Source organism: Rhamphochromis sp. 'chilingali' (assembly GCF_963969265.1).
Source record: "Rhamphochromis sp. 'chilingali' genome assembly, chromosome: 13".
In the NCBI taxonomy this organism is placed as follows: Eukaryota; Metazoa; Chordata; class Actinopteri; order Cichliformes; family Cichlidae; genus Rhamphochromis; species Rhamphochromis sp. 'chilingali'.
Window position 1 is genome coordinate 12,547,240 of NC_137940.1, and position 27,696 is coordinate 12,574,935.

A 27,696-nucleotide genomic window follows, 5' to 3' on the forward strand; every position below is an offset into this window, starting at 1 on the left:
ACTTTTTTTTTTTTTTTTACCATCACGCAGTGTAACTGTTTCTTTGAGGCTGCAGAGGGTGCTCTGCACAAAGAAAACATCTGAGCAATCAAAGTCCACACAGACTGTTTGCGTGGTGGCTTTAGTGTGTAGTAATCATCATCGTCTTAAATAAAAAATTAAGAAAATCTGCTTAATGGAAGCAGATGTTTGAACAGCTGGATGAGTGTAAACAATTGTGCAAAGGAACGACCTGAAAATATACAAAGAACAGTGAAGCTCTTAAGTGCACATAGAGGTTGTGTTCATAAAGATCCACAAGTTTAAATATGATGCACATTTTATTGAAAAAGTTCATATTACAAAAGTAAAACTATATACACAGTGCTGGCTGTTAAATGGATAAAATCTGCTACATAGTGAGACAACTTTCAGAAGCGTTTTAAGCCAGAGGTTAAAGGACTGAAGCAGTTTGCTGGCTTACTTTGAGGAGGAAGTTCAGTCTGACATTCAGCGTGATGTTTAGTTCATTCTTGAGGAAAAACAAAAGGACAAAGCGACATTTCCTCCCAGTCACTGGTTCGCCTTCTGCCAGCCAAACCCTGAACAACAACAGGGTTTATTAGGTCCTGACAGAAGGAGGTCATCAGGTTACTGCCTGTGTCCGAGTTAAGGACAATGGAGATGCTGAAGTCTTCAGGTCCACTTTGGCTGTGTTTTCCCTGCACGTATTTTAAAACCTGACATCACAACGCACGGGTGAATTTTTGAAAAAATCTGATACTGTAGCACCAGTTGAACAAAATCTGAGCTGATCTTCAGTCTGTGCACCTGTCTAAACCCTGACCCCAAGCATAACGTCTATATTTTATCTTAAAAACTGCACATCAGCATGATGTTGTGTCCAATAGTGCAGCCTGTAGAGGAAGAATGTGAAGTGGAAACTGGTGACTGGTAAACTGGTGAAAACATAAAGTCCTGAATCCACGTTCATTATAGGGCAGAGAGGACTGAGGCGAAGCTGCACCTATATATGATTTCAAATGTTGGAGGCTCTGTCTTCCTGCTCCTCTTGTCTGTAGTTTGTGGTTGTGTTTAGCATCAGAGAGGTAGTTTATTTCCTGAGTTACATTTCCTAGTATTGTTTTCTTTTAACATCCTGGCAGCTCATTATAGTTGTACTGTACAGAACTGGGAACTAGAATCATGGAGGTTGTCCCACCATATGATGATTTCATTAAAACAAAAAATGTAATATTTATTTCATGTAATTTCTCTGGTCTCTGGCAATGCTTTAAACATGCTTATAGGATAAATGTATTTTACTCTGATTAACGTGTTATCTTTGTGGTGCTGTCTTCAGTCTGGTTTGTAAAATAAATAAGCTCATTTCCAGCCAGTGGGAGATGGTTAAGTGCACAAACTAGTCAAGCAGAGGAAAGGGAAGAGTGCTGCTGGCTGAGGGGAGTGTGAGGGCCGAGTGTATGTTAATTAAATCCATCACAGATCCACTGTGGTGTTATTTACTGTTGCACATGCCTGAATTATGTTTCTGTGACTGAATGCCTCTAAAATCCTCCACAAAAACAGACACCTGAAAAACACTGTCTGTTGCACAGTTGCCAGTCTGTTCCAGTCTTCAGTGAACACATGCTACGGTTATTGACAAAGTCCTGAGGGTGCGGAAGGCCCAGATCTCGCAGAGTTTTTGGCTGCGTTGCCAGCGGCTCCACCGTCCAGGCCCAGAGAGCGACGGTACGCCGCCGACAGCCGGTACAGGACGTCAGGCCGAGGGCCGGGGTGGGCATCGGCCTTCTGCGTCATCAGCATCTCGAACAGCGTGCTCACCTCAGATAGCAGAGCTCCGCCCAGTGGGCCGTCCTTCTCTGGGGTTTTACCTGAGGAGAACACAAAGAGTCAGAAACTCCAGATTTCTGTTCGTCTTTTTATAAATCCCGCTTCTGGTTCAAGTGAACATGATCAACACGATCTTCAATGATAATCAACTATTATCTTTTTATTTTCAGGATAATATTTCAACTTGAGGGAAAAAAAAGAGTAAAATAAATTTAAATGCAAACTTTACCAAACGTGGAGAAGGATGAAGATTCCAGGCCATCCCGAGGAAGGGTCTCACTTTCGGGGGATGGAGGGCTGTTGGGGACAAACACGTTGTCATGGTAATCGCTGGTGAGTGGGAGGGAGAGTCTGGCCATCCAGGAAGGGTCACTGACCTCTGAGAAAACATCATCTGCAGAAAGAGAAGCAATAGCTTTGTCCTCAAACCATCTCAGGTTATTTATAGTGTAATATTATAATATATCTCACAGGTGAGGGCAGACATGAAGGATGCACAAGAAGAAGGAAATGACACAGTGGCTTTATCTGGCGGCTATAAACAAGTTTTTTTTTCTTCTTCCATCAGTTGCATCCTGCATGCTTGGACCGTATGCCGACGATCACGTCCACGCTGACACAAAACTCCTCCCGGCCCTACCGGCTGCCTGGCGGGCGAGTCGATGTCAGAGGCGTAAATGTCGGGTGTGTCTCGGAGCTCTAACCTTGGTTTGTGTGTTTTCACTCAAACATTCAACATGATTACATGTCTGACTTCATTTATTCATCTACTGTAAATACACTGTCTGCTGGACAGAGTGTGAGGGGAAAACACAGAGATATACTCCTCATCCTGTTCCTCACCCTGACAACATCCTGTTGATGTTGTGCGCTTCCTGCTTGTGTTTTTATCAGATGTTGTTGTAAAAACCTGATTTCACACCAGCACTAATAAAGTTTTTCTTGACCCTAATTTAACGTAAAACATAAAAGATCTTTACAGCCAAAACCTGGATAAGCTCAAGTACGAGCAGGATTGTGGAAAACTTTGGCAGAGTGACGGGATGAGCAGAAACACCAGTTTATTTTCTCATTAACAGCATTTGTCAGTGCACATCTGGAGACCTGCTATAGGAAGCTGCTCATTTGTCATATTCCTGATGTTGGATAATGTGCCAGTCAATTCTATAAGAACATACATGTACTCCCAGACTGTATCTGCAGCCGTCGTGGACTAAAAAGCAGAAACTGTGAGAATCAGCCTGCGGACGAGCTTGGTCTCTTTCATCTAACCGCAACCAGATGGAGGATTAAATGTACCACCACAAACACACACTAGTGCTTACATGCAGAATGGTAAAGACCGCCCCCAAATCACCCACCGTCCACCCCCTTTCCTCTCTTTGTTTTAGGAGTATTTCACCACAGAGCACCCAAACTCAAAATCCTCAAAATTACTAAACGTGTCGAGTTTCAGATCATCTTCCTGTTTATCCAAGTGTTCTGCCTTGTTACAGGAAAAATGATTCTATGTTTCTTTACCTTCTTTTAAATGTACAAAGATGCCTTTTGTCTGCCCTTTGCCTATGGTTAGATTAGTTTAGAATTATCTTTTTAGACTTTCTCAGCAAAGACATACTGTTTTGGGACATATTGTTTTAGATTGTTTTATCTCTCACAGCCTTCTCCCAGCTCTCTGCTGACGAGACTAGCGCCACATATGGAGTTGTTTATTTTATTTGTTTTGTATTTTCTTATCCTGTTCTCACTGTCTTTCCTATAAAAATTACCAAGCCACTGTGCATGGGGTGAGTTGTTCTTAGCAGCTCACCCGTGTACACGTTTGATAAAGAAAGTAACTTTGTCTCATTGTGTCTTTATTTCTCCTGGATCTTTTACAGAGTTTTCCCCCAACATTTCTTGGTCCTTCGACAGCCGGATCACCTCCATCGTGTCCTATCTCCGTGACCAGTCCACGTTGTTCGCCTGTCGACAGCCCACACACCAGGTGTGTGGAAAAAGACCAAGAGCGTTAAATTCGGGTCTTGGCCAACGTCTTAGAAAGCGACCCACGGTGGTGGGACCCGATCGAGGTGGACCAGACCCGGCGACACCGACCAGGTAGATACAGACACACTGACACAATCTTGCGTAAAAGCGCATTTTGAATTCAGGGAATTTAAAATAGCGGAAGTAGCTCGTCGACTGGTAGCTCTGGGAGCTCGTCGACTGGTAGCGTAGCTCGTCGACTGGAAGCTTTGGAAGCTCGTCGACTGGTAGCTTTGGAGCTCTGGGTAGCTCCCCCAGCTGGGTCTAGACTGGGTCTAGGGAGTAAGTAGCTCTGGGAGCTCCCCTTATTATAAGGGTTCCGGTCGCGCGCGTCGAAGCTGTGAATGTGAATGTGTGTGTGTGTATTGTTTTAATTAATGGAGCAAGCTGAATTTTCACGGTCCAATAAGAGACTGAGCTGCTCCTACTGTGTTTTTCTTTTACTGCTATTCACTGACGTGCTGGTGAGTTGAGAGAACGGTCGAGTTCCGTCTCGTAAAGTTCACACCGCTTTTGGAAATAGTCCGAAAGTAGAAGGGCGTGTGAGCAACCACTCTCATCTCTAATACCAGCGAAGGTGATAGCAGCTGTATTGTGTATATATTACTTAAACAAAAATAAGTAAATACATAAATAAGATGGGTAATCAAGCAAGTGAAATTAAAACTCACTCCTGCTGACGAGCAGTGGTGAGAAAAGAAAAGTCCAGACGCCGGACAAAAACAGTGTCTGTAAACTGAGAGATTTAAGAAAACAAAATATAAACAGTCAGAAGGACAGAACTCAACTGCCAGTTTAGTAAAACCAGAAGACAAGACACTGTGCAGTTCCCACAATCCTTTTAGTAAACCATCACTCACTCCTGCAGCCGCATCTGCAGCACCACCCATATCAGGAAGAACTTAATAATCCCTTATTAAGTGAAAACTAGAGATCACAGTAGTTTGAAGTAGTTTAAAAGGGTTGAAAACAGACCCCACTGAGTAGATATAAATATAAAAAGTACGAAATAAAGATGAACAAAGGGAAAATTACAGTAGAAATGATCTTTAGAGTATTTGACATTAATAATAGCAAGGACAACAACCTGTAAAGTGATATTAACAATGAAACACAGTTGGCATGATGACCATGCCCAGCATGTATAAAATGAATATAAAGCAAATAATTCACACGAAAATATTTTAATAAAATAAATAAGGTATATTAAGGCTGTGTCACTGTTCAGCCAAGGACAGTGTGTGAAAAGGTAACTGTCTCCACCTTGGGAAAAGGATGATTCTGCAGGTCATCTGAAGCCCTTGATGGATACAAAATAAAATATAAATAATATATTATAATAGAACTGCCTGGTCCGCCATGCAACAGAGAGAACAAATGTGACCGCAGATTGGATGAATTCAAAATTATCTGTTTGCTGAATAAGATGATCCTAACTATCAAATTGGCTCAGTAGTACTATAGTGGTACACACTGCTAAAATATTATAATATGCTATTGCTGTCATATAAGACAAAGAGGATAATATTAACAATGACAATATTAATATGAAGAGGCACCTTAATCTGTTATGATGTGTGGTGAATAATTGTTAAGCAGTAGTCTGCATCAAGCTTAAGGTTTGCTGAAACTCAGTGTAATGACATGTGAGATGAAGACAATACGGAGAATAACTAAACTAATGAAGTGCATAGAGGCACTTGACCAGCTTGAAACCTATCATCCTAGACTGACACATTGCTGAGATATAGAGCACACCTATAATAACAACCAATAAGCAAAACCCTGTAGACAACAGCTAAAACTACAGGATTGAGAAGCTGAATTAAATATGTAGACACTGCTAAGCTGATGAGCATGTTCCACATTTTCTTTTCTTTTTATTTATTTGTTTCTTTTAGAGCAGAAGCTGCTGTAACACACCCAAAGAAAGACTCTAGGTCTGACCAACCGTCTCAGTCGTGGGCAAAAAGATGTCAGTCAATAAAATTCTAAAAGATAATTTATTGACAAAAAATATATCAAGAGACAAAACGACACACTTAATATAAAATTCATAGCGCAAAACCAATCCATCCCAATCATATCTGATTTCATCACATTACATACCTGCACAGAGAGACAAAACAAAACAGCAGTGGTTGTAGTGTGGGCTATAAGTAGACCAGTGTATCAGTGCAATCAAGTACACCTGCCTCTAATTAGTCCAACCTCATTCCAGCCATTGGCTCACCAAAAATGTGACACACACAAAACCACTCCCAACCCAGTGCAACTTCACACAATAATATGGAGCTGAATTAACACAGGCACATTAGTCTACCATGTTACAAGCTGCATGCTATTACAAGCCAACATATGCAGACTTCTGCCTTGTTCGGGTGGCAGCATTTTTCTTTTTTCTTTTGTGTCCTGACACGTTTATGTTTTTTGTTTTTGTTTGATTATTTTGTTGGTTTTGGAAACGAATTTAAACGAACTTGTGACAATACTTGAGAATCACAGTGACACATAGTGATTAGGCATATGATTGAAAAATGCCTAGGTTTAGAGCTGTGAGCTATGAGCTGTGAGCAATGCAAAGTTAAATATATATATGTATAAATGGGAAACAACCCTAACTTCAAAGTTTGAAATGTGTGAGATCCATGAATTGTTTGAAAAACTAGAAATTATTCAAAACTGCCTTAAGTGAAAATGTAGTGTTGCATCTATTCTCCCAGACCAAGACGAACAAAAAAGAAGAAGCTTTCTGTAACTTCAAAATAAGGCTGACTGTTGACAATAGACTAAAACACTAATCCACAGGTGGCTATCAGGAACAGAGAGGCGAGCAAAGTCACAAACACTACGGCTGCAGACAGCCACGCAGAAACAGCAGATAACATAGAGACAACGCCTGCTAGAACCATGGAGAGGAAGGTCACTTCCCACGAGATTGTAGGAGTAGAGGACAAATTAGTTGTAAAGTCAGCTTCAGGCCACACAACTGTACAACAATTAACTGCCCTTTTAGAACTAGTACACACAGCAAGTGGCCGCAGGTGCTTTATTAAATTCATATATGACCCGTTGTGTCCAGTAAATTTGCTAGGTAGAGACGCTCTGACAAAACTTAAGATAGCAGTCATGCCATTCTTTTCTGGTATTACACCTGAGTGCCAGAAACCGACCGAGTATCACAACATTCTGAGATTTAAACAAACTCCAGGCCCAGATCCACCTTATGATCAGCAAGTGTGGAAGCTAGGAGAACAGCATTTGACTTTACAGCACAGGCTGAAATTGTGTAGGTTACGCAGTAACCACAGATAGTAAAATAATGGAAGCAAAACCATTTTCTTCTTCATGTTCTGCACAGAGCGCTGAGCTGATAGCTGTGATACGCGAAAGCTAAATACAAACATACATACAGACAGCCAGTATGTTTTCTCTGCTGTGCATCATTTCGCAAAGCTCTGGCAAAACAGAGGAATGATTACATCAACCGGTAAACCAGTCCAGCATGCAAGCCTCTTACAACGCCTGCTGACTGTAATAAATTTACCACAACAACTCGCATTGTGTAAATGTGCAGCACACAAAACTGATAGCTCTTTTATTACTACAGGCAACAATTTTGCTGACAGAGCCGCAAAACAGGCGGCACAAAAGACAAACATGACATTGATGGCAGTAAACACACATCAGATTCCACTGGATGTGTTGCAAAGTGAACAAAAAGCAGCAAGCACAGCAGAGCAGGCAAAATGGCTAAAACACGGTGCAGTTCTGACAAACGATTTAATGATGTGTTATGGCAAGCCAGTGTTGCCAAAATCGCTCCACAGGATGGCGGCATTAGTGACTCATGGCTGTACGCATTTGTCATCGGGGGGAATGACCTGTATTGTCAACTCTCATTTTTACACTGTAAATTTTGAAACTTCAGCAAAACAATTTGTCAGAACGTGCATGACGTGTCAAAAATATAATGCTCAGGGTAACCTGCGACCACAAAGAGGCCGTTTTCCAACTCCGCCTCATCCTTTTCACACAATTCATATGGACTTTATTGAGCTAAATGAATGCCAAGGGTAAAAATACACCCTAGTGGTTATAGATGTATTCTCAAAGTGGCCAGAAATCTATCCAGTGAAAAAGGCAGATGCAATTTCAGTAGCAAAATGCCTGTGCAATCACTTCATACCCACATATGGCATCCCAGCTTTGATACGATCAGACAACGGCACTCATTTTGTAAATGATGTCATCACTAAGGTCTCTGAAGCACTCGGTTTCAGCATAAAACACCACTGTGCTTATCACCCTCAGAGCGCAGGCCTTGTAGAGAGAACTAACGGCACTATAAAACAAAGGCTCAGGAAATGCATGGCAGAAACAGGAAGGCCGTGGCCTGAATGTTTGGGTTTAGTGAAAATGTGGATGCGCTTAACACAAGGCTCCCATAAACTAACTCCATTTGAAATCATTCATGGCAGGCCGTTTCCACTGCCTATTACCAGTCAACCAATAGACAAAGCAATCAGAGAAAACACATTAGCAGAATGGATGTCTAAGCTGTTAGAAAACAAAGAGATCATTGTACATAATCAACAACCTGATGATGTTTCTCCAGTGTCTTGCAGACTAAAGCCCGGTGACTGGGTTCTGATCAAGGTGCTCCAAAGGAAAAACTGGAGCACACCCAGGTGGGAGGGGCCATACCAAGTCCTCCTCACTACACCGACCGCTTGCAAAATTGCGGAACGACCATCCTGGGTCCATCAGAGTCACTGCAGGCGAGTCAGTGAAGCCATCTAAACACAGCTGACGGCAGGCGTGCCTACTTGTTGTGATCTCGCCCGGTGGAGGGGTCAGCTTTCCTGGCCGGGGGGTCTACTCGCGACAGGAGGGTGTGTTCCGTCGTCATGAGGTGGTGGCTCTTATCAACTGCAGCGGCCCTGACCATGGCCGGGCTCTTCACCTTTGCTTCCATGAGGGACAACAAGTCACGCTACATGGAGAAAAGGCAGACACTGTATGACAAAGGAAAGTACACCAAGTTTCCCCATGGCTATGCCACTAATTTCTGGTGGCAGTTTATGAACACTACAGCTTACTTGAATAATAAAACTGACTGCTATGCAAATACATATACACTTTCTGCCCACCAAGGAACAAGAGGAAGTGTATGGACTGTTCACTCAACGAAACCTGTGCCAGTAACGCGACACTGATGAGCCTCAACTGTCGCTCTGACTACAGCTACCGAATGCCACTACAAACAAAGACTCAGTACCAGACAGGATGTGCACGGACGGCACCCAGCAGCAGAGGAACCAGAGTTTTGGCTGACTGGTACTTCCTATGTGGCAACAAGGCTTATCTGTCACTCCCTGAAGGTTGGGGAGGTCTGTGCGCCCTGGTGGAATTATCAGATCACGTTTTCTTCATGCAAAGTGTTGCACATCACCCAAGCAGCCGGCAGAGACGTGAAGTGGACATCGCCTCCCCCAATTCTTTCGGCATTACCGTGGACACTGGAGTGCCGGGAGAGTTTCGCATCTGGGGAGGAGGAGTGAAATTCTTACAGAGCTTGATCCCCGGCATTGGAGTTGCCGAGGTGCGGGATCACGTGGAAATCAACCGATATGCTCTGCTACGACACATCAACTTAACTAAGACCCTGGGAACCGCCTTAGCAGGAGAACAGCAGGCCATCAGAACGATGGTGCTGCAGAACAGACTGACACTAGACCTGCTAACAGCATCACAAGGAGGAGTTTGCAAGCTGATCGGGGAAACATGTTGCACTTTTATCCCTGATGGATACGAAACTGGAGGAGACATTTATGAAGCTTTGCAGAATTTGACCGCTCTGCAAAAATATGTCACTGAACACACACCTGGAGCAGCTACAGCACAAAGCTGGCTGGACTGGCTGTTCAGCGGTTCATGGCTGGCTGCTGTAGCAAAGCCATTTTTCCTTCTAGGTCTCATCATGATAGCACTGCTCATATTAGTGTTGTGTGTGTTGCCATGCCTAAGAGTAATGATTTCACAGATGATAACAACTACAATGACTGCTTATGTTGCCGTGCCTGAAGAAGAACAACATCCCGTTGCAATTCTGTTAGAGGAGAACTTGTACTAGCTGCTAATAAATGACGTGGTGATTAAAAATGACTTGTCAAGTGATCATGCACTGATTAAAACATTAGTAGGTTATGCAAGTTTTCATGCTTTTATTTTTTTTTAAGTCTTGACTTTTAAACATAAAGTTTTTCATTTTAAATATAAAGTTTTCATGCTATTATTTTTTGAAGTCTTCAGTTTTAAACATAAAGTTTTCATTTTAAATATGAAGTTTTCATTATTTTACATATAAAGTTTTCAATTTAAGGTTTGCATCATTTTAAATATAAGGTTTTTATCCTTGTATTTTTTGAAGTTTTCATTTTAGTTTTCATCCTTTTATTTTTTGTAGTTTTAGTTTTATTATTTTTTCTTGTTTATTCCACTTGTTATTTCATTTACTATGATTTTCATTTACTATGTTTTTCTTTTTATTTTGTTTTATTCTTTAGACCAAATGACTGCCATTTCTGCTATGATGACATTTTGAAGATTTTGGAAATTAAAAATTGCCTAACATACTTAATAAATGATTTTCATAGACAATTGTTGTATACATTTAAAATAAGTTAAACAGGGGGGAATGTTACAGGAAAAATGATTCTATGTTTCTTTACCTTCTTTTAAATGTACAAAGATGCCTTTTGTCTGCCCTTTGCCTATGGTTAGATTAGTTTAGAATTATCTTTTTAGACTTTCTCAGCAAAGACATACTGTTTTGGGACATATTGTTTTAGATTGTTTTATCTCTCACAGCCTTCTCCCAGCTCTCTGCTGACGAGACTAGCGCCACATATGGAGTTGTTTATTTTATTTGTTTTGTATTTTCTTATCCTGTTCTCACTGTCTTTCCTATAAAAATTACCAAGCCACTGTGCATGGGGTGAGTTGTTCTTAGCAGCTCACCCGTGTACACGTTTGATAAAGAAAGTAACTTTGTCTCATTGTGTCTTTATTTCTCCTGGATCTTTTACAGAGTTTTCCCCCAACATGCCTGTAATTTGAATCCATCTTTATACTTTATTTAATCTGAACAAGTCTTTCAGGGTTTCTCCTCCAATAGGAAGCTTTAAACACTGAGCTCTCGTCGAAAAACAGCGAGGCCTTCTTAGCCTGTATCTTCTTTACCTGTGAAACAGGAGTCAGCAGTGGAAGTAACAGGTCTCATAGAGACTCGTTTGTGTCCACATACACAAAGAAAAAAAATTTGTTTTCTCTGTTTAACAGGGTAAAAAAGGCCGCAGGGGTTGATAGTTGAGACCAGAGACGTGCATGTCTCAGATTTTCACACTTCTTTTGTATTTTTTAAAATATGTTATGAATTAAATATCCATTACTTGGATAGACGTGCTGCAGCTGAAACTAGTTTTATAACCAAAGTTATTCTCCCCTACTGGCGCTGAATGCATTGCAAGCACACAATATACTTCCTACTGTAATATATTACAATCTGTGCTGGATGTCATGAAGAATGTGCCAGTTTGTGTCAGTGGACACAAAAAACTGCAAATCAAAAACTGTTTTTTACAACTGTTTTGTTTGTGCTGTGAGCTCCATAAACTCACAACAATGCTGGCCAGGATGCAAAAGCAGAGCGTTGTAAAATCCATGAACTCATAAATACCAAATACAAAGAAACCAAACACTCAGGGGGGGGGGGGGGGGGGGGGGGGGAAGCAGCTGTTCTAACAGAGACAGAAAACAGAGTCAATTCACAAGAGAGGTGGGTGAAACATGAGAGACTCAAGGTGGAGAAACCAATCACCGGAGCAGGAAGCCAAGCAGTGCCTGGCTCATTAGTCATTATATCATTTTTTTTATAATAACCAGAAGGTGCTTTTGACCCCTAAACAGGAGAGCCTAAAGCATGCCTATTCAACTACAAAGTTAGTTGGGCCAGATTTTCAAACCGAGGAATTTATCTGGGCCAGATATATTTTTTGAAGCCAGTAAGCAGCAGATCATGATCAATTTCAAACCCACACAACTGTACTGAAAAACAAGTATTTTTTTTATTCCTTTTCCCCTATAAATCTGGTGGTGACCTCTCACAAATGCACACCAAAAGGTCCATTTTTTTTTTTTTTTTAAAAAGGGAGCTATAACTAAACTATTTTTTGCACATTTGAAATAATAATAATAATAATAACAAAAAACATTTTGATAATTCCCTTTCAAATTAAAATAAATATTTCGCTGACCACTCACTTTTCCTGCCATGGATGGAGCCCCATCGGTCACAAGTATACAGACACGCTTCATATCCAGACCATTTTCCTCAAAAAGCTTAAATCTTCTCAAACATTATTTCGCCAGCTGTGTGTCCCTCTAACGGTAGTAAACCGAGCAATTTCCCATCCAAAAAACGGACATATGCGCACAACTGTGCATTATCAGTTCTGTCTGTGATCTCCTGCTATAGACATTACATCAGTTTTCTTCAGGTCATCTAACAGCATTTCAAACTCGTCTGACGCCAGAACTTCAATTCTACGAATATTTGAACTGTCCTACAGGGGTACGTTTTTAATAGCAGATGTCACACTTACTTTTCACCGCATCCATCACGGCCAGCATGCAGTATTTCATTGTTTCAGAATCTGTGAAAGGCCTTTTGTTCTTCGCCAAGAAGCAAACACGAAGGGAAGATGCTGCAGCTCTCTCTTGGGCTGTACAGGACCCACCATGGTAGTACAACTCCGGTTGTAAGATTATTAAACTCGGTAAAATGAATAAGTATTTGTCAGTCCAGGCAGGGTTAAACCGACAGTTTTCATTGTCAATTTTGCGCTTTTGGAGTGAGAAAGACATGCTGTTGTCGCATCATATATTATGATCAACAACAGATCAACAGCTTTGGCACTGATAGATTTAATGGAAAAGATAACGGAATGTATGGATAATAAGAGGTATGCGCTCGGAGTTTTCTTAGATCTAAAGAAGGCGTTTGATACTGTTAATCATGAAATTCTATTAAAAAAACTGGAAAAGTACGGGTTTAGGGGAGTGGTTTTGGAATGGTTAAAAAGCTATGTAGGGAATAGGCAACAATATGTACAAATAAATGAATATAAATCTAATTTGATGGATATAGCTTGTGGAGTACCTCAAGGTTCAGTACTGGGTCCAAAAATGTTTATTATGTACTTAAATGATATCTGCAGAGTATCGGAGATTTTAAAGTTTGTAATATTTGCAGATGACACAAATATACTGTGTGCAGGTGGGGAATTGCCACAGGTTTTGGAAATGATCACACAGGAATTAACGATATTAAAGAAGTGGTTTGATATAAATAAATTATCATTGAATCTCGATAAAACCAAATTTATGTTGTTTGGAAACCAAAAGAAAAACATCGAAGTAGAAATATGTGTTGACAATGTATATTTAGAAAGAGTAAATGAAATAAAATTTCTTGGGGTGATCATTGACCACAAGCTCTGTTGGAAGCCACACATTACTTATGTTCGGGGGAAATTGGCACGGGGCATTGCCGTCCTGGGAAAAGCAAAGCATATGTTGGATCAGAAAGCACTGCACATTTTATACTGTGCTTTACTACTGCCATATATGAGCTACTGTGTAGAGGTCTGGGGAAACACATACAAAAGTAACACACAAACAATAACTATAATACAGAAAAGGGCCATTAGATTAATAAATAATGTAGGGTACAGGGACCATACAAATGCACTCTTTGTCAAAATGCAAGCTATTAAATTCCAAGACTTGGTGAAGCTTAAAACAGCGCAAATAATGTATAAAGTCAGAAATAAATTGCTTCCCAAAGAAATCTGTAAATTGTTCATAGAAAGAGAAGGTGGGTATAACTTAAGAGGGAAATGGAATTTAAAAATACAAAGTGCTAGAACAACTTTAAGAACTATGTCAATCTCAATTGCAGGAGTTAAATTATGGAACAGTCTAACAGAAGAAATAAAAGACAGTCAAAACATAAAACAGTTTAAAGTAAAATATAAAAACCTAATTTTAAATAAGTATAAGAATGAAGAAAACGGGGTTAACCCAGGACGGTAATGTTGCTGGAAATGGTGTTGCGGTTCTTTTTTGGTTGTTTTTTTGTTTTGTTTTGGTTTGTTGTTTTTCCATAACTTGTGTATCTGCAAATATACACATTCTGTATTTTTCATATGAAAGAAACTATACTGTGGTGGGGCTTGCTAATTTCTTGTTTTTGATTTATGTATGTTATGTTTTGTTTTACTTCATATGTTTATATGCTTCATATGTTGTTTGTTTAATTTAAGACAAAAAAAAATTAAATGAATGAGAGGTAAAACTTGAGGGGGTAGGGACAAATAAGTAAATACTTCAGCCTACTCCTTTTCAAACAAATAATGGAATGATATTTTGTAATGATTGTGAAGGCACATGTTTGAAATGTTTGAAATAAAAATGAACTGAACTGAACTGAACTGAATGATCGTTTAATATGTTTACATCACGGTGCATTGTGGGTTACATATTGCTAGGCTACTAGGAGTGTTGCATTCACAGTCCACACTACGCTGTAGGAATTTTTAATTTTTTTAAAATTAATTAATGAATTATTTTTTTGCGTTTTCTCTGTGTTTCTGCCAGGACCACAGGCAGGGCCACTCGCAGGTTGCTTCTGGGCCGCATTTGGCCCGCGGGCCGCCATTTGAATAGGCTTGGCCTAAAGGAACCGAAGGAAGCCAGTGTTTCCTTTGAATGTGTTTTAATATTAACAGGAGGAAGAAGAAAATCTACCTGATTGAAACTTCAATGAGCTGTGGGCCACTGTTGGTACTGTCATCTCATTGGAGGGACAACTTCAGTGTTCAAGCAGTACAACAACAAACAATTTTCAGAAATCTTTGTGGCTGTTTTCTTGTTTGTTTGTTTGTTTAATTTCAAATATTGTATAACAAGACAAAACTACAAACGTGAATGCAGATTTTAACTGACTGACGCCTTTCATTGAACTACCAAATGACCACATTGGTCCTCTTTCTGTCCAAACACATGGCAGCACTTCTGCTATCATTCTGTTCATATTTAACAAAATAAAAGTGCAGACATAAATGTACACATTAGTTTTTAAATGTCTCACTGAACTAACACAGCCAATCCCTCAGCATGTTTGTATTCTCTGCTCATGTTGCCTTCATATTCAATCATTTTGGGCTTTTTAATGAACTTATTTTAACATTGCACTCAAGAACAAACAAATCCTTCCCAACAAAAAAGTCACTTCAAGGGACAAATTGCATTATATTTCTTCATGGCAATATACGGGCCGCATCTAGGGGTGACGTGGACCGCAATTGGCCCCCGGGCCGCGAGTTTGAGACCCCTGCTATGGATACACAAACATAAATTCTGTTCATCATTAAATTATTTTACACTAAAAATGACAATAAGAGCTTTCCTTTTCATATATATTTTCCTCTCAAAGTTATTGTCAGTCCTCAGAGTGGAAACTTTGATAAAGATTCTTTAGTTAAAGCACAGAAGCAGTATGCTCATCTACCATGAGTGCAACCAGTAACTACAAAATACAAGACAAACCAACATAAACGCACAGCTTCTCTCCCCTCAGCAGCCATAACATCATCCTCAGGTATGAACAAAGGGACGTGCATTTATGTGTGTGATTCATAAAGGTGCAGGTCAGGAAAAAGAGGAATGTGCTGCCCTGAAGCTTTCTTCAGAGCTGAGCTGTCTGCAGCACAGTGTGACTTACACTGATGATGGAGCCTGCGGGCTGAAAGGTGAGTCAAGCACATACATAACTCAACAAACTCCCACTCGCTCTTTTGTTTCTCTCCCGCGCTCTCGTCCTATCATAAAGTGACGCTCGTTCTTCCATCATCAGCCGGTAACCCCCTCTGCTCACCTCCAAGCTGTGACCACCACAATGCCAGGAAGAAACTTTTTAACACACCTACGGTACACGCTCAGACACTGGATGAAGCGAGTGTTGGCTTTCATACCGCTGAGGAATTCCCAAGATGTTAGATAAACTTTGGACAATCGACATTTCTTATCCCTCAATCATTACTGCGTTTTGCAAACACGAAGTAATGAAACCAGCTGTTTGTTTACGGGGGAAACAACTGTCTCCTTACGGCAGAAGAATGTAAAAAAGAGTGTATCAGAGATTCAATCTCAAAACACAGCAAGACGTCCTGAGTGGAGTGTGTGTGGGTGGATGTGGATGTAACTTGCCACTGTGTTATTTCCTGCTTTCATCCTGTTTTCTACAGTTGTCTTTGACTGTCCATTGTGAGTGATCAGTCTGTGTGTGTGCTGCAGGGTTAAAGTTTGGCTGCTTTTATCCGACAAATCAAAGAGCTTCACCAGGAGGTTCCAGCTAAATTCACCAGTTTAGTTTCAGTAGATCTTTAAATAGACTAACCATCAGTCAAACAAACCTGAACATCAAATAACCTTCACACAGAGTCAGGACACACTGTTTTATTTTATGGACCTCTATGGTGGGAGGATGCAAACAATGCTTACAGCTACTCATGCTAAACTAAAGAAATCAGCTAAAAAAGAACAAGAATGAGCTTTTGTGGTCAAAAAACCTGGAACCTGAGTTCATTACTAAAAATATCTACAAGTGCTGAAGAGTTAAACATCATTATTTTACTGCAGTTGAGTCGGTGAGGGTTAGCTGGTTGCTTTTGCTTGGACGTCTGTTCATTTCCATGCTACGTGGAAATCTGATTAAGAGTTCTGATGATCCTTTAACGTGTGCTTTCCCATTCAGTGGTGATGACGATATCATTGATTTAAGATAGGATTTCACTTCCAATTTCCAAGAATTATTGCTAACCTCGGGTGTCTGTCAGATGTTGTGTGCTTACCAGGATTGTTGAGGAGGTTGCTGAGTCCTTCCTCCAGCTGTGGGTCTATCGGTGAGTCTCTTCCTGGTTCCCAGTCCACATCTCCAGCCTCGCTCTCGCCATGTCCACTGTCTTTGGTGCTCTGCCAGTCAGAACAGTCCTGACCTCCATACCTGCAGACAAACGTGAACTTGACTCACAAACTCTCCGTTCATGTATCTGTTTAACTTTGGGCAGCGTGTCTGTTTAAGCTGATAGTTTGATGTCACAGAGTTCTTGATAGAAACGTTTCAACTATTAAAGATATTTTTTTTAATCTAAAATTGCAATGGGAGCATTCACTTTATACAAAGTTAAACAAGTAGTTGGGTATGCAGTCCAAACTCATTTAAGAACAGAATCTGCCCAATTTACCTTTTCTCTGGTTTGGTTGTTTATTTTTTAAAATAAAACAATTCTTAATGCTTAATAAGAGCCAGAACATGAAATATAAACATATAAAATCTTTGGTGATGAGTCTATACATTAGGGATGATTAGAAGTCCCCAGCTCACAGTAACAGTGAGGCTCATGCTGAGTTGGCAGGAGCACGGCCATGCAAGGCTTAAAAACAAACATCCAATTCAATCCTCAAACTCAGTGAGAGGCATCGCAAACATAATGTGGTTAAAACACTTTAAAGCCGGCAGCACTGTTTTATATCAGTTACAGTCTGACTGCTAATTAAAGTCACATCCAAGCAGCACTGCTCTGCTTTGAGTCCACATGATGTTTGGATGCAAACTATAATGTGATATTTAGGATTCTCATATGTCAGAACCATTTCCTAATTGTTGCCAATACAAAGTTTGACCTTATTTGACCTTGAGGGAAAGTTCAGAGGTCAGTGTAACGTGATATTTAGAATTCCCATATATCATTCCTTATATGGCCATAGCTCTATATAGCATTACTATCAGTCTGACCTTCAGATCAATCTATGTGATAGAGAGGTCAGAGGTCAAATGTGACATTATAATATAAATCTGTACTTTCTATTTGTTGACGTCATGAATCATGGTTAAGTTCTAAGACATTCTTTTCCCACCAATAAATCATGAAGTTGACCTTGAGGTGGATGGATGTCAAATTTTAATGATTGTTTAGGTGACCTCACTCTACAGCCCTACAGAGTTTATCAGAATTCACTCCAAACTTTTTCAGTTATCGTGTTTACGACACTCTAACGCTACCAAAAACAGAACCTGCTTAGTGGAGGTAATGAGCTGAGTGCTGACTGCAAACTGTTAGCCACAGGTGACCTCACCCTGCGAGTGTCAGAGCTGTGTAGGAAGCAGAAATCAGAAATCTTTGGGAGACAAATGGACAAGTTTGAAAATGTTGCTAGGCGTTAGAATGAGTTTTTGATATCCAGTTAAAAACATATATTCCTTAAAATACAGTGAGTCACAGGAGACAGAACTCCAGAGTACAGCTGAGGTCTGATGTTTTTAAGGGTTTTAAAAAGGTGATAAAATTCCTGAGGTTTCAGGTGACAAGTCCTTTGGTAAGCACATCTCATCAGAGCAGCAGGCTCGGGCAGGAACCAGCGCACAGATAAAGGTGAGCTCACACACAGGATTTATGCACACTCAGGTGTGTTTTGTGAGTGCGATGAAACAGTGCACCGTGTGTATCAAGGTGATGTCAGATCTTATCTGAGCGCAACAGTGATGCTGAAGTCCTGCTTCCTGTCAGAGCCTCTGAATCACTCTGCTGCAGTCTGCTCTGGCGCACACGCTGCGGGGTTATGAGACACTCTTCCTGCGACACTGACTTTGTGTCCTGTTTTTCTGTTGCTGTTATTTCAGTCACAGCAGGTCAGTCGGTCAGAAACACCAGGGAAGACATTTGTCAGCTGCAGCTTTCACGACTTTAAGCAAAAGCAAAAGTTCCAGCTGAACAGTGTGGCGTTACTGTCACTGCTATGAAGGCACAGATGCTGGAATAATGCACTAACCACATTGAGTCAGGAGCTGCCCATATTCCCAAGTGCATTTTATTTATATGAAAGCCAGGAGCGTCCCTCACGGCAGCCACTTTGCTAGACATTGAAACACTAAACTGAGGTGAAAAATCTTCTTTAGTCTAAATCAGGTTGAAGAGATGTATTTTCACTTTTCCATTAAAGAGAGTATTTGAACACAGACAATGCTTAATACGCATTTCATGGTGTTGAAGTAATTTTGTTAGGCTACCTACAAAGATCTGAATTCATTTTAAACTTTTCAAGTTAGATTTAGCTCAGGTGTTTGGTGCACAAAGTAGCGCAGCCATAAAATACTCAGCGTGGTGATCTCTAACCCTCACCACTGGGTTTCACTTAATAAAACCACAGAACAACAACACGTGTTTGTACGTGGATCAGATTGATCATTATAACATATGCAGGTTCTTAAATTTGGTGGGACCCCCCCCCCCCCCCCCCCTCATATTTCTGCAATCAGAAGAAGACTGCATCAGAGCGCGCAACAGTGATCACAGTCTGAAGCCAGCAGCCATCTGGCTCTTAAACAACCCTCTGATTAAAGGAAAAACAAGTTCTGCATCTACATCGGGATCTTTCCTTCAGGATATCAGTCTGTTTTTTTTAAGTCAGTGTGCAAGTGCAGTTCCTATCAGGGCAGCAGGAAGAGACTTGTGGTGACCCGTGTTAGTGTCCGGCCACATTTTTAGCTAGAATAACAAATATTGAAGCCTTAAAGGATGAAATAAAGACACTTTGAAGAAGACAGTGTGCCTGGCATGTCCACTGTGCAGTCACTTCTACTAGAAAACATTACTCATGTTTGAATTTAAATCATGAGCTGAATAGACTACAAAGAGTTAAAACTAAAAACATGCTGGCATCTGATCAGAGTTAAAACTCTTCGGGAGGTGTGTGTGTGTGGAATGTGTGTGTGTGTGTGTGTGTGTGTGGGGGGGGGGGGGGGGGGGGACTGAGTCTTATTTGTTTCTTTTTGATGAAATGATGACCAAATAAACATGAATACTTCATTCAGTCTGAGCACTCTGTGTCACCTTAAAGAGTGGATTCTTCACTAATCTTGTTTCCAGCTGATTGACCCTTTTTTTTTAATCACACTTCACCCCATCCTAGTTTCGTTCCCATTTTTAAGGCTCCAGAAGTTTAAAAGCAGTTTAAATTCATATAGGTACAGAATGTGAATGTATTTCTATTTGGAGCAAATTTTGAGTATAACGTGGTTTTGTGCCAGATAGAAGCAGGTTTGTGACCTTGCTTTGATTTGCTGCGTCTGTACTCCAGAGGAGGAGGATGGAGAGGAGAAGTCAGACTGACCTGCCATTGCGGTGAGAGTATTTGTTTCCACGGAAGTTCGTTCTGGGCTGCAGCTGACCCTGATGGAGGAGAGAGAGGAGCTGGGAGATCTGCTGTAAGGAGGAAAAGATGGAGGGAGAGGAGAGATGAAGGTGAGAAACAAGAGGAGAAAAAAAGGGTTAAACGCACATTTTCAGACATCACATTTCAGTTTATCCAGCTTCACCTGAGGTTCACCTGACAGCAAACCAGAGTTACTCCTTCACAGTGAGTACTTCTACCAGAAGTCAGGCACTGGCCACATTATATTTCAATACACACATGCTGCACACATATTTGTGCAGGGTCAGACATTAATATTATATATATATATCTCAGAAAGCTGGTGGGTTATTCATCGGGCCTGTTTGGAAGAGCGGGGTGTAATTTGGTTTCTACAGGTAGATGAAACATGTTTGGAGGTGTAGAACCTCAAAACCTCTAAATCAGCGGTCCCCAACCCCCGGGCCACGGACCGGAGTCATTTGGTACCAGGCCGCGAGAGTTGAGGCTCAGGTGTGAAATGTATGGTTTTCAGGGGTTTTATTGGTTTTCAGCGTTATTTTGTTATCGTTTTTATCGTTAACTCGGTTTTCCTGGGCCTTTTCACGTGTGTTATGAATAAATCTTCTTTTTTTCGGTACCGGTACTAGTTTTATTTTGTTGTATTTATCCGCGACACCTTAAAGGCCGGTCCGGGAAAATATTGGCGGGCATAAACTGGTCCGTGGCGCAAAAAAGGTTGGGGACCGCTGCTCTAAATCACCACCCAAGCAAAGCAGTTTCATGGGCAGAAGTCAGCAGGCCAGTGCGGTTATTTTTAATTTATTTTAATTTGCTAAAAAGCCATTTCATTGATTTTTTTTTGGTCACACGTGATGATCCCTCCCACTCTGCGTTTTCTTTGTTTTCTTCCTGGTTTTGTGTAGGAGGTAGACAGAGTGGAGCCACTGAGCTGATTGCTACATAAGCTGGTTTTCATGCATTAAATCTCTTTCTGTCTGCTTTGGCTCACTCTGATTTTTATTTTTTTCAAACATTCGAGCTCATCTGCAGTCACAGCCACACACAGCAAGTTTGTGGTTTATGGCATTCTTGAAGCTGTTTTTTGTTGCACATTTACTGACCACAGAGTTAAAAATCAGTGCCTAACGAGTGATAACAGACCCTTTTCACTGCAGGCATTTTGAACTGATTAACACTCAGAGACCCATGACAGTGAACAAGCATCCACAGAGGATCTCCTGAGCTTTTTTCCTGCTGAAGGTCCACTGAATAATCTCACTCCTAAAGTGAAAACATTTTGTTTGCAAATCAAATCGATATGATTCACAAATTTTCTACAGACTGTGATGTAACTGAGGGGAAAGGAACATGTGCGTGTGGGATTATTTAATAAGTCGCTGTATCTCCATCACATGCAAAACATCACTTTAAGTAAAAGGTTTTTCTTTTGCTTTCAGAGTTGCAGCAGCTCATGTTTAAAGGATTAAACTGAAGCTCCAGTGTTTTTACTCTTCAGTAGTTTATAAGTAAATGTATGAACAGCTGAACTTTGAAAGAAGTCAATAATAAATCAATGTAACTGCCTTGTTAAGGTGAGTGGGTTTCTCTGCTGGTTGAACAAAAAGTGCACGTGATACGAGCGACATAAGGAAATTAATTCGTGCTCTTTGTGATTTTTGTTTTAGTGTTGCAGTGTGAGAACTGAGCGGCCAAGTCCGTCTCACTGCTCTGAGCTTTCTGCTGACAACTCTGTTATACAGCGGATACACACTGCACACCAGGGAGGAAGCACACACACATGTACAAGGTGAATAATGTGTGTGTGTGCATGCATGCTAATTTATGACTTTGTTTTAGCCGTGACATTTGTGTGTTTTTTCACGTGCACTCTGCTACAGTGACAGGAAATGGTCTCTACGTAAAAGCCTATTCTTCTCTGGCTGGTTTCCTTCCAGGACGAACTCCAAAGTATGCACAGTGATGATCATTTGTGTGTGTGTGTGTGTGTGTGTGTGTGTGTGTGTGTGTGTGTGTGTGTGTGTGTGTGTGTGTGTGTGTGTGTGTGTGTCTCTTTGTGAGGTGGAGGTGAACAGTAAATCCCCCTCCTCCAAGGCGTCGAGCAGGCCTCTTCCTCTGTGACCTCGAGGTGGGAGAGAAATATCTGAAGTCCAAGGAGTGCCAACTGGGCCGGCTGGGAGGGTTAAGGAAAGGAACTGGGCAGAACCCAAAAAGGCCTCTTCCCGTTTCTAATGGGATTCACGTGAGGATGTCGGGCCCGGCCAAGGTCTTTGTTCTCTGTCTGCAGGGCGTTGGCAGCGACTTTTTCCCTCAATAATGCAGATCTGTTTTAACAGTGCAGCATTTCCACAGCTGAAAGTTAAATTCACCATGACTATGACGCTTGTAAAGCATTTCTAAAATATAAACTGGCTTTTCTTTTTATCACCATTAATTGGTGGCATCCTCTCTACAAAATCAAATAAGGACAAATTAAATGAAGCTTTCAAAATGTGCTTGTAACTCCAAATACTGAAGAATTTATCCCCTTGTGGTCACGTGAAGTGTTAAAATGAAACTCCACATTTCCTGAGTAACATTTTAAGCACATATAACTGATGTTTATTTATAATTCCAATTATCATTGCTTGTCTATGTTCACTGATAGGTTCAAGGAACTGCTGAAAGTAAGCTGTAAAAATCCACTGTATGCTATTCACTCAGCACCAAACAACAGACATAACAGGAAACAAAGCTAGTGGCGTATTTAGGAGCCAAGGAACCAGATATTTCCTTTGGGAGATGGTGAAGAAGGAATCCTGAAACTACCCGCCATACAAAGGCCAGTCATCAGGAGAAAGAGTGAACAGTCTGAACTATTTTTCACTGGTGAATTAATGTTCAGTTGGTTTCAGGATCACAACCTAGAACATCACAGCATGAGATATAATGGGGGGTTTTTAAATAAGAAAAACTATTGCATGAAATAAATCCTGTTTGTTGAGTTATTTTAGGCCTGTGCAGACAGGCTCTCTGTAAGTTTTTTTTTTTTTAAGCCATTTGAAAGTGACAAAGCAGCGTGTCAGAGTAGTGTTAGCTTACACTATAAACACATGACAGCTTATTTTAGCCAGCCTCCCTCACACACTCCTCTTCTGGCCCACGTCCTACAGAGCATGGAGCGGCCCTTCCTCCAATATGAATCTGATATGTGAGATTTAGTTTAAAAGTCTGTCGGGGTTTCTCGTGGGGGATTTTTGGCTGTGACACATGAGCACATGAATAAATGTGCTACTTTTTGGTTTCAGAGTGATCCATCAGCAGGTTATTCTCCCCTACACTCACACGTCTCGGCTGACTCCAGCCTTCAGGCAGTCTGAGTAAGTCATCATACAGAAGGCTGAAAAAGCACAAAGACTGCTGGGAAACTGTAAGGGAAGCTGCTCTGTGTATGTGTGCTGCTGTGGTGGTGGTGGTGGTGGTGGAGGAGGTGTGGGGTGCTTTTAATCTCTACTCTCTAATGGACTTCACTTCAGATTAATCTCCAAGCCTCAAAGGAGAACACTTAATTACTCCAACACTAACTGTAAGCACATGTTGAAATAAATGTGATCACACATTTTCGACCTAAGTAAATGGCATTTAGATGAGAGTCAGCAGCAGCACATTATCCTTAATGTTTAAGCTATAGAAGAGAATGTAAGTAAGAGCACATTAAAAAATCATCATGCAGATTTAGTGAAATCATTAACACCAGATAAATGGATAAATATGTCAATTCAACCTGCAGGAAAGTTGTGTTTTGGAATGAACGTGGCTTGTTGTAATGAGTTTCATTCTTGCAGCAAATTTAAATAGTTTTAATGTTTGAAATCAGTCATGTGTGACTTCATTTTACTTAGAGATCTCTCCACAAATGAGACCTTAATTCGTCTTTTTATGCAGGTTTAGTTGTATATACCGGTGAGTAAAGGCTTTTTAAACACAAAACAGTTTACTTGATTAAAGACACCCAAACTTATTTTATTTTCAAAGACTTGAATTAATAAATACATTCAAGTGGCCAAAATTGTAGATTAATGCCACTGATCATTACCTTAGAGATAAGAAACAAACAACAATAAGATTAAGTCTTGTTAAATATTATGGAATAAGTAAAAGAAGAAAACTCACCTGCACCTCTGGAGAAGCTGAAGAAAGCTCAATGGAGTCTCCAAAAGCAGCCATGGAAAGACGGACCAGGTTTCGAAGGATCTGCCGGTGAGCTGCATCACGTGCTCCATGTCCATCCGAGGTCTTTGGCCTCCTGAGAGTTGCCACAGATGCTGATGAATATTGTGAAACCGTTTCCTCTCCTTCAGAGTTCTTCGGCCTCTTTAAGGTGCTGGAATGTGAGACTGAGGAAGAGGATGAAGTGTTTCTGGATTTGTGAAGAGTCCGGTATGATGTTGCTGGAGATGAAGGTAAGGTTCCATCAAGTTCAATGTTTCCAGGTTTCCTAAGTGTTCTGCAGTGATGGGTGTTGGGCTGAGTGACATCCTCTTCTAGATAGCCTTGGGAATGGAAGCTTGCATTCATAACTGATGGCATTAAGCTATAGTGACTCTCAATCTGCTGATCATCTGAGGCTGGAGGTGGAGTTAGTGGCTGGGCTTCACCATCGTCCTCAGGGAGGTCTTCCTTTCTTCCTCGGATTACGGGAATTAACTGGATGTCAGATTTTCTGATGTTCTTCTGTGGGCGCCGAGGATGGCGGGTGTAGGTCGATTCAGCCTGTCTGCAGTTGTAGGCCCGGTTGTCCCTTTTCTCAGGGCGGCAAAATGTTGTCACCAAAGCGATGGCCAATAGAAGAAGCAGGCATGTAGCACCGAGGCAGATTGCCATCATCATAGTGAAGCTGAGCTGTCCACGGTTTCCAGGTGATGAGTTCTTTAGATGGTCCTTGAGGTTTATGAAAGTCACCTCCAGAGTTGCCTTAGTAGCCAACCTCGGAGTGCCCATGTCAGAAACAGTGATGTCCACCTTAAAGATTTTCCCAATGAGTTCGGTAGCATTAGTGGTATTAACAAACAGCTGGCCTGAGGTGTTATTCAGCCAAAAGAGCTCAGACGGGTTTCCATCAGTAATGAGGTACTGGAGTTTCCCATTGAGTCCCGTGTCCTGGTCTTCTGCTTTGATTGTTGATGCGAGAAATCCAAGCCCCTCTCTGACTGAGTGATCAGTTGCCACATTGGTGGCTTCCTCTTTGATGGCATTCCCCAACTCTGTCACAATCTCACCTCTGTATGCATCAACGGGTACACTGAGAGATGCTACACCTTTTCTTGGTTTTGGCTCCTTGATGACCGGGAAGTTGTCATTTACATCTTCTATGTCAATATGTACTCTAGCTGTGCTTGTGAGTGGTGGATGTCCATGATCAACGGCTTCCACAATGAAAGAGTAGTTCTTGAATGCCTCGTAGTCTAAAGGTTGCTGGACACTTATGACACCAGTTTTGGGGTGAATTGAGAAAGTCTGCGTTTTAGTTTCCTCAACAATGGAGTAGGAGACTTTTCCGCTGAGCTCCAGGTCCTCATCATGGGCTTCGACTTTGAGAATGTGGTAGCCTGTCATGTTGTTCTCCTTGAACGAAGCTCTGTAGATGGGGATCGAAAATACTGGGGCATTGTCATTCTCATCCAGAACATAGACAGGTAGATGTTCGACATAAGAAAGTAAGGGGTTTCCGCTATCCCGGGCAAAGAGCGTGATATTATACTGCATAACCTTCTCACGATCCAGGGAGCCGCTGGTGACAATCATGTAGTCGTTGCCGTGCATCTTTTTAAGTCGGAAAGGGCCTGAGCCTTGTTGAATCTGTGCAGTCACATTTCCATTTCTTCCTGAATCTGCATCAGAGACCGTCACCACAGCAAGGAGAGTATCCTCTGGAGCTCCTTCCAGCACAGTTATAACCTGCGAGCTGGCTGGGGTCCAGGTCAGGCGTATCCTCGGTGCATTATCATTAATATCTATGAGTTTGACGTGCAATCTGCAGTAAGAGGGGATCGCATTTGGCCCATGATCGCTGGCCTGTACAATTACTTCGTAAGAAGACTGGGCCTCGTAATCCAATGGTGCCCTGATACTCACTTCTCCCGTTTGTGGGTCCACATAGAAGAGCCTTTGAACTTCTGGATGTGTGTGCTTACTAAATGAGTACTCAACCTCCCCATTGGCTCCCTGGTCTGGATCAGTGGCCTTGAGCTTGATCACAGTAGTCCCGAGTGCTGTGTCCTCTGGTAATGACACAGTTGGATTGCTGTCCTCAAATGTGGGGCTGTTATCATTTGAGTCCTGAATACTAACACGGACTAATGTGCTCCCAGATCTGGGTGGATTCCCTTTATCCCACGCCACAAGGGTAAGATCAAAGGAAGCCTGAATTTCCCTGTCTAATTCTTTGACAACCACCAGCTCTGCCTGTTTCGTCCCACCAGGACCAACTGTCACATCGAGATCAAAGTGCTGGTTGACAGACAGTGAGTAGGTCTGGAGGCTGTTGGAACCTGCATCAGGATCCACTGCCCAGTCCAATGGGATTCGCTTCCCAAGGCTAGCAGTTTCTGAGATCTCCACTTCTTGCAAAGTATTGGGGAAGCTGGGACTGTGGTCATTTAAGTCCATTACTTTCACGTGAACCCGCAGGCACTTCACAGCACCTCGTTTCCTGTAGAGGACACTAAACGCCACCTCACACAGGTCAGTCCCTCGGCACAACTCCTCCCTGTCCAATCGGCCCTGGGTGGAGACAACCCCATCTCGAGTGGTGACAGAAAAAGGAAGGGCTTTTCCCTGCTCCACCACCTGGAAATCCTCCAGAGATCCGCCTTCGTCCCTCTGCCGCAGGTCATCCGCCAGACAGCTGACCCGGGTTCCCGCCGGCTGCTCCTCCGAAACCTGGTACTGAATAGTTGTTGATGAGCAATGTGAGGAGAGGGTCTTGGAGCAAAGACTCGCAACGAGAAGCAGAGCGAGCAGCATGATGATATAAAGTAATAGTTAGCTGCTGTCTAAAAAAAGGTTTGTTTTTTTCTGTGAAAGACTAATTAAACAGACATCTCTAAGAATCCATGCGCTGACCTGTAAAGAAACAAATAAGAGATATTTTAAAATCGAAAGACTGTTAAGTGAAATTATTTTGTGACTCTCTCTGCTGTCAGATAAAATGATAAAATTCACATTTCTCCCAAACTAACCACCACGACCAAGTCAACAAAGTTAAGAAAAACTGATGGTTTTCAAACACAAATACCTAGAAAAAAAAAATCCAACATGGTCAGGATACAATTATAGAAGCCTACAATTAAGATATCATCCTCTCTTTTCTTCCCTCACGTCTGCCTGCTGTTGTTACTCACACATACAGCTGCTGGCTTCCAGCCTCTCACTTCATCCTCCTTGACTCTGTAAAGTTTGGTTCCAACTGAGAAAGCTTGGAAGTGGGTTTCCACATGCTAGAAGGGCACCAGC

The 27,696-nt window shown here is 41.5% G+C and overlaps 1 protein-coding gene across 4 annotated transcripts; it reads right to left on the minus strand.

Annotated features, from left to right (window-relative positions):
- Positions 1–287: 287 nt before the first annotated feature.
- Positions 288–27,696, minus strand: pcdh12 (protocadherin 12). 4 transcript variants are annotated; one of them, XM_080901082.1, is made up of 6 exons: positions 27,585–27,696; positions 24,355–27,306; positions 20,161–20,249; positions 16,842–16,993; positions 2,066–2,230; positions 288–1,877 (listed from the first exon to the last, which is right to left on the minus strand). In XM_080901082.1, the coding sequence occupies exons 2-6, from the start codon at positions 27,205–27,207 to the stop codon at positions 1,639–1,641; spliced, it is 3,498 nt and encodes a 1,165-aa protein (XP_080757208.1). In that variant the 5' UTR covers positions 27,208–27,306; positions 27,585–27,696; the 3' UTR covers positions 288–1,638. The 4 variants fall into 4 exon arrangements, with proteins under 4 accessions (XP_080757208.1, XP_080757205.1, XP_080757207.1 ...); XM_080901079.1 differs by having other exon boundaries at positions 20,161–20,252; XM_080901081.1 differs by having other exon boundaries at positions 20,161–20,252; positions 27,591–27,641.